General features: G+C 37.9%; 1 protein-coding gene across 1 annotated transcript in view; it reads left to right on the top strand.

Annotated features, from left to right (window-relative positions):
• Nucleotides 1-1,399: 1,399 nt before the first annotated feature.
• The window catches only part of LOC145550414 (uncharacterized), a 57,573-nt gene continuing 50,782 nt past the window's right edge, over nucleotides 1,400-8,190 (top strand). Inside the window, exon 1 of the mRNA XM_081604372.1 lies at nucleotides 1,400-1,732. Within this exon, the coding sequence (XP_081460498.1) occupies nucleotides 1,682-1,732 (51 nt within the window). The 5' untranslated portion in view covers nucleotides 1,400-1,681. The remainder of the gene's footprint in view (nucleotides 1,733-8,190) is intronic.

Below are 8,190 nucleotides of genomic sequence, written 5' to 3'. Positions count from 1 at the left end.
CTTAGCTGCTCGGGCCTAATAATTTACAGCACGATTACAATAGGCCTTCGCAGCGCTTAGCTGCTCGGGCCTAATAATAATTTACAGCACGATTACAATAGGCCTTCGCAGCGCTTAGCTGCTCGGGCCTAATAAACAGCACGATTACAATAGGCCTTCGCAGCGCTTAGCTGCTCGGGCCTAATTTACAGCATGATTACAATAGGCCTTCGCAGCGCTTAGCTGCTCGGGCCTAATAAACATTCGAAAAACAATAGGCCTTCGCAGCGCTTAGCTGCTCGGGCCTAATAAAAAAATAAACATTTGAAAAACAATAGGCCTTCGCAGCGCTTAGCTGCTCGGGCCTAATAATAAACAGCACGATTACAATAGGCCTTCGCAGCGCTTAGCTGCTCGGGCCTAATAAACAGCACGATTACAATAGGCCTTCGCAGCGCTTAGCTGCTCGGGCCTAATAAAAAAAAATAAACATTTGAAAAACAATAGGCCTTCGCAGCGCTTAGCTGCTCGGGCCTAATAATTTACAGCACGATTACAATAGGCCTTCGCAGCGCTTAGCTGCTCGGGCCTAATACACATTTGAAAAACAATAGGCCTTCGCAATCACCTGAGTGAAGTTGGCCCTCCCACCTTCTTCAAATCATACACAATTGATGTCAAACGTTTTTGCTAGTTTGTGCAGCAAAGATTTTTGTTTGTGCCACTATCATTTTAAAGATATAATGAAATGTTTCTAGAGGTCATCCAAGGTCAACCTCTTCAAATCATACAAAATGGGTGTCAATCAACTCAGCTACGTTTGTGCTGGTTTGTGCAGCAAACACTTTTTTGTGCAGTTTTGGCTTTGAAGATATTAATGAAACTGTAAATGGCAAAAGGTCAACCAGCCCCTCAACTTTTATGAAATCCAACTTTCTTTATATCTTTAAAATGATAGCGGCACAAACAAAAAAATTTGCTGCACAAACAAGCACAAACAGCACAAACGTTTGATACCAATTTTGTCTGATTTGAAGAAGGTTGGGGGAGGGGGGGTAAACTTCACTCAGGTTCAAAAATCTGGTGCAGATTGGGCCATGTAGCAAGGAGATAGAGCTGTTTGATTAACTCATTGGGCGCAGTGGAATCCAATTATAATGTAATGCTGTTGGGTTCTTTAGAGATTTAGCAGTCATCTGTAATGTAAAACTCATCAGACCTTTTATGAAAGTCTGATGACTTTTTATGACTTTCATAAAAGTTTGTACTTTTACGAAAGTCATAAAAAGTCTGATTTACACAAGATTTTTTATGAGTCTGATGACTCATAAAAATCTCGTGCAAACCAAACTTTTATGAGTCTCATGACTCATAGAAAGTTTGATTTCTACCAGTTTTGTATAAGTCTGATGACTGCAAATTGGATGATGCATTTGTGTATTATGTCCCTTTCCTCCAGCTCTATTTTAAAAACCTGGCTTGGCTTTGCTCTGTTTTGACGTGACCATGTTTACACCGGCCCAACTTGGCTCGGTAGCATGGTGCTGCTTCTTGGCAGCGGGGTGTTGTAGCGCTAAGTGCTGTGCTTTGTTACTTGCGACCTAACATAAGTTGTTTTTTTCTGATACAGAAGAAGACAGACCTGTGCTATTTTATAGTCTTTCTGTGATTTTCTGAGACTTCAAGAAAATGTGCTGGTGGGATGCATGCTGCAATGTGGTCAGGAGGAAATCAGGTGGCTCAAACGGTGCAGGTAAGCTAGCAATGATTTTGTATTAAACTACTATAAAATGGCGCCGAATATAAAGGAACTATAGTTTGTCAGAATGTTGCAAATAACTTAAAAATGTCATAATTAATTCATAATATATTCCAATGTGTTTTCATGTTGGTAAACTGCCACCCTAGACCATCCTTGTTGTTCGTGCAGCCTCTTTGTTGTAGGATGTCTCATCAGCATTCATCTTAATGCCAGTCAGTCTTTACCTTCAAGCTGTCCAGAGACCTTCACCTTCCTGGAGCAGGGATCCCATTAGCTCAATATGCTAATAAAACATTTCTGATTAAAGAAGGTGTCTGATGTTCTGACAGAGTTGAAGTGCGTTAACAAGCTGTTGTTTTAACTTCTCAATATGTTTAAAGCTACCTGATGTCACCTGATTCACCTGATGTCTAAGTTATAGCTGAAAACAAATAAAGCCATATTCCTTCCAATCTTACTTGTTCCACTTCCACGTTTTCACATTTTGGACACTAAGAATTAAAAGTTTAAACTCAGTTTAATTTACCAATAATTAAATTCCCAGTTTTTGGACATTTTCTCACTTTCTAACATTGAAGATTCTCCAAAAAGACAGATAAACAGTGAGTGGATAGAATGATGACATATAAACTAAAAACTAACAAACATGATTTGTGTTTTCATTTCTTGATAGCAGCCCTGATAATATCAAAAAATTTTGGTTTGCTGAATAATGTATTCAGTTTTGGATACATTCATAGGTAATCTACAATGTTAAGTGTCAATATAATATAATGTTATTTTCCAGATGTTCTGATGGTTCTTATCAATCACCATCATGTCAGTCATGTTCCTCTTCTGTTCGTTGGGAAAATTAATGAGATCTTTTAGATTATAGCATATAAATGTAGATAAATAACAGTTACTAATGTGGAAGTTACATACACATAAGGAATGACTTAAAAGAGACATTTACTATATTCCCTTCCCTTCTCACCCTCTGCGGGTGGTCTGTTTCATCCTCTGAGCTCGGGTCCTCTACCAGAGGCCCGGGAGCTTGAGGGTTCTGCGCAGTATCTTGGCTGTGCCTAGAACTGCACATTTCTGGACTGAGATGTCTGATGTTGTTCCTGGGATCTGTTTGAGCCACTGCTCCAGTTTGCGGGTGACTGCCCCGATGACCACAGGCACCACTGTGGTCTTCACCTTCCAGGTCTTTTCCAGTTCCTCCCTGAGGCCCTGGTACTTCTCCAATTTCTCATGCTCCTTTTTCCTGATGTTGTAATCACTTGGTATTGCTACATCCACCACAACGGCTTTCCTCTGTTCTTTATCCACCACCACAATGTCCGCTTGGTTCGCCATTACCATCTTGTCTGTCTGGATCTGGAAGTCCCACACGATCTTAGCTCGGTCATTCTCCACCACTTTGGGGGTGTTCCCCACTTTGATCTCGGGGCTTCCAGTCCATATTCTGCACAGATGTTCCTGTACACTATGCCCGCCACTTGGTTATGTCGTTCCATGTACGATTTCCCTGCCAGCATCTTGCACCCTGCTATTATGTGCTGGACTGTCTCAGGGGCCTCCTTGCACAACCTACACCTTGGGTCTTCTCTGGTGTGGTAGATCTGAGCCTCTATTGCTCTGGTGTTTAGGGCCTGTTCCTGGGCGGCCAGGATGAGAGCCTCTGTGCTGTCCTTGAGTCCAGCTTTCTCCAGCCATTGGTAGGTTTTCCTGACATCAGCCACTTCAGTTATTTGTCGGTGGTACATCCCATGTAGGGGCTTGTCCTCCCATGATGGTACTTCCAGCACCTTGTCTTCTGTTCCCCATTGCCTGAGACATTCGCTGAGCACATCGTCCGTTGAGGCTTTGTCCTTGATGTATTTATGGATCTTGGATGTTTCATCCTGGACAGTGGCTCTCACACTCACTAGTCCTCTGCCTCCTTCCTTACGGCTCGTGTACAGTCTCAGGGTGCTGGATTTGGGGTGGAATCCTCCATGCATGGTTAGTAGCTTCCTAGTCTTAACATCCGTGGCCTTCATCTCTTCCATTGGCCAGCTAATTATTCCGGCAGGGTATCTGATTACTGGTAAGGCATAGCTGTTTATTGCACGGATCTTGTTCTTGCCATTGAGCTGGCTTCTCAGGACTTGCCTTATTCGTTGGAGGTATTTGGCTGTGGCTCCTTTCCTTGTGACCTCATTGAGGTTGCCATTTGCTTGTGGTATTCCCAGGTACTTGTAGCTGTGCTCTATGTCTGCTATTGTTCCTTCTGGGAGTGAGACCCCTTCTGTGTGGGCGACCTTCCCTCTCTTTGTAACCATCCGACCACACTTCTCTAGTCCGAATGACATCCCAATGTCAGTGCTGTAGATCCTGGTGGTGTGGATCAGTGAGTCGATGTCTCGCTCGCTCTTATATATATATATATATATATATATATAATATATATATATATATATAAACAAGGTAAACAATATATAATATATATATATATAAACAAGGTAAACAAGGTTGGGCTACCAAGGTTGGGTATATGACTAGGTACTTCATGGGTACAGTCATATAAAGGCTACCAGTTTGACACTCTCTTCTGAAATAACAAATCTACTCAGTTTGCCTTTAGTTATATATAATCAATAATGATTAATGATACTCATCCATGAGAAGACACTGATCACGTTAATGATTTCTCACAATAATTAGCAATGAAAACAAGGTGGGAAAAAGATATCAATATTCAGCACTTTATCTCTTAATCTCAGTAATTGGGTGATTCTTTTTTGTGGCAACATTTCGGCCTCAGGATTTTTGAAAAAAAAGTATTGTTTTATGTTTTGAATATTTTGTTACAACACTGACATGTTTAACAATAAGAAATTAATAATGGGCCAGCTCAGGATTGGATGAATTAATAATTACATCTGGGTTTTTTCACCATTGTCTCTGAATGTGTTCCACCCTTTTATGAACATTTACATATGGACCACAAATTGTTAAACATTTAAATTAAAAAAATAATTATTTTTTTCTTAGAAAGAGTGTGTCCCGTTTACTATATAATATGTTTTTTTCTTGAAATTGTAACACATCATGAAGTTACGAATATTTTATTACTATATTGCAAAGAAAACACTGTTTTTTAACTCATTATTACTGACAGTATTGAAAATATTGGTAATTTCAAAAACTTATACCAATATTTGCATTTATTGGTCTTCAACTCCCAACAGGGCTCAGAAAAATCCACAGTACTTAATGTTTCTGTAACAATATTTAATAAAAACATGTGTGGAATGGAACATAACATGGTGGATTGTCCCATAACAGGGTGGAAAATCAAAGTCTTTGATTTTAAAATCTGATGATTTTCATTATTAGTTGCAGGATTGGCTCTTTCAAGTCAAAGTATATGTAGAGTGTTTGTCCTGGCTCTATTTGGAAAGAACATGTGATATCCCTGTAGTGGATGTTTCCATGACATGTACTCAATGTTCCCCTCACAGGAGTCAATGGGGGTAACTAGTGAAATGAAAACAGACAAATGGCAAAGACATCTGATAAAACCTCAGACTACTCTGCAACTCTATTCCATCATCTCAAAATTTTTTATTTGACATAAAGTTATTTATTTTCACCCTAATTTCTACCTTATTTGGTTCATGAATATACAGGGAGGAACATAACAGGGAGGAACTTTCTAACTAATCTACCTGTAGCTCTATATGTGGTCAACATTTAGCTAGCTAACCTTCAACAGAATAACAAACCTTTAATGACTAAATCTAACATTATGTTTTTTAAATTCTACTGAAAAAACATTGTTCACAATCTTTCCTAACAGAATGGAACATAACAGGGTGGAACATAACAGGTTGGAACTTTTCTAACTAATCTGACTGTCACTGTTTATGTGGTCAACATTTAGCTAGCGAACCTTCAACAGAATTACAAACATTTAATGACTAAATCTAACTTTATTTTTTTATATTATACTGAATAAACATTTTTCACAATCTTTCCTAACAGGGTGTAACATAACAGGGTGGAACTTTTCTAACTAATCTACCTGTAGCCCTTTATGTGGTCAACATTTAGCTAGCTAACCTTCAACGGAATTACAAACCTTTAATGACTAAATCTAACATTTTGGGTTTTTTTTAATTCTACTGAATAAACATTTTTCACAATCTTTCCTAACAGTGTGGAACATAAAAGGGTGGAACTTTCTAACTAATCTACCTGTAGCTCTTTATGTGGTCAACATTTAGCTAGCTAACCATCAACAGAATTACAAACCACTAACCCATGGGATTCAGTGTTCTAAATGGCCGTTTTTTTATTAATTTTGATTTTACCTTTATATTTCTTAATAAAAAACATGAATATTTCTTTATGTGCTATCATTTTTTAGGACAACCTGAACTTTGTCAATTTACATGTATTTTTGCCATTTGGACCTACTGACATTGCATTTTGGGCCTAAAATCACACAAAAAAAGAACATTTGAGTAGAAAAAGTTTTTGTTTTTGTCACTGTGAAACCCACAAATATGTATAACAATTATGTTTTATGGTTTGGAATTCTAAAGTATACTCTATATTTCAAAATTAATATGTACAAATATAGCAAACAACTCATGTATATTAAATTATTATCAATAAAATGTAGGTAATCCATTTGTTCCTGTGCTACTATTTACAAAATATCAAATCGAGATTCCAAAAAATGTTTACTTTCCTCAATATATTTAAATCCTGGCAATTACTTCTCCTGGCAATTTTAGAACACTATAAATCTCAAAATCTATATGTACAAATACAGGAAACAACTCATGTTTAGAAGATTATCATCAACAAAATGTATGTAATTCATTCATTTGTGCACAAACACATCACTTTGCATGGAAGGGGCACAGACAAAATATTGTTTTGCTTCCAATATTCCTGAATACTGGGCAGTGAAAATAAAGACATATATATCAGTAGACCAAAAAAATGTTCAGATCTTCCATTTCAATGTCATTCCATTTGTACTTTTTCTCTAATGTATTTTTTGCTGCATTTTTGTTTGTGTTGAGGCAAATTGTTTTCACTGTGTCAGTGGAAAAATATAATAAAAAAATATCTTTTGGACTATGAGAAGACAGGTTGTTTATTTGGACACCGGGTGTTCGCTGTGGCTGAAACCTGTTTTACTCCCGGCACACTGTCAGGATCCTCTTCCGTCTTCCAGGAATCACTGTGGGGGAGTGGCTCAGCAGTGATCGAGACCGTGCAGTTGCACAGCGCCACCTACTTCTCAGTTTCAATCTTCGCTTAGCTACGTTTGTCCCTACCTCATCTTCTTCCTGATACCCATGTTCTCTCTCTCTTCCTGATATGAATGACTGAATCGCTACATTGTCATCAGAATCCTCGCTGTCTGCTTCAGACTCAGACTGCGAGTCTCCCTCATCTTAGAGCTCAAAAAAGAGCTTTGCTGCCTGCCCCACATTCATTCTTCTCATCATTCTTTACAGAAAAAAACAAAATACAATGTCCGAAATACAAATTACGAGGTAGATTTTACTGATCGTCTGATATCACAACTATCTGTTGACGTGCCTCTCTTTTTTCTGTTCTCCGTTCCCGCGGTACTTTTTTTTCTATTTTCGCGCCGTTACTTGCGTCACTGTCCTTCGTTTATCTGCAACAAAATTTCAACTCTTATCAGTTTAATACGTGAGCTCGAGTGATGGGATCTGTTATATTGTATTCTTTGTGTTGAGAGAGCGCTCCGTCTCACTGTGGAAAGGAGCGGGTTTTACAATTTCGCTAATTGAAACAAATATGGTTTACATATTTAAGCATAACTCCGGTTTTACTTGGCCTATTAACACAATTTAAAAACTGTTGTGTAGTTTAACATGTGCACTTTAAACACCAGTAGAAAGTGAGACTGGGGGAGGCGGAGTCTTGCTGCTACGACGCGCAAAATCAGACATGTAAAAAAAACTCGGATACGCGTCAATTTTCTCCGAAGGGACCCTTTAATGACTTAATCTAACATTATGTTTTTAAATTATACTGAATAAACATTTTTCACAGTATTTCCTAACAGGGTGGAACTTTAAGCTTAACATATACAGGTTTAACATATTTAAGATAAGAAAAAGTACAGACATGGTGACAGTTGAAGCTCGCTTTGTTTTTCATGGTTGAATTCACATCAGAACCAATTGATGTCACTTACATTAAATGGTTTTTGTGGAATTTCAGACATTTTGAAGGCAGAAATGAAACATAATAACATTTTGGAAAGTTAGTACTGGGACATGTATAATAATAAGAAAATATCAAATGTGAAAATAGTTTCAGTAGATTAAATTGCATATTAAAATAAGGTGTAGTCCAGTCAATCAACTTATTGAAGAAAAACATAAATATATATATATTTTACAGTTTAAATGTCATGAGGA

Source organism: Poecilia reticulata, unplaced genomic scaffold, assembly GCF_904066995.2.
Source record: "Poecilia reticulata unplaced genomic scaffold, P_reticulata-male-v2 Scaffold_42, whole genome shotgun sequence".
Lineage (NCBI taxonomy): Eukaryota > Metazoa > Chordata > Actinopteri > Cyprinodontiformes > Poeciliidae > Poecilia > Poecilia reticulata.
The sequence above is the reverse complement of the archived record's forward strand: the minus strand, read 5'-3'. Positions and strand labels throughout refer to the sequence as shown.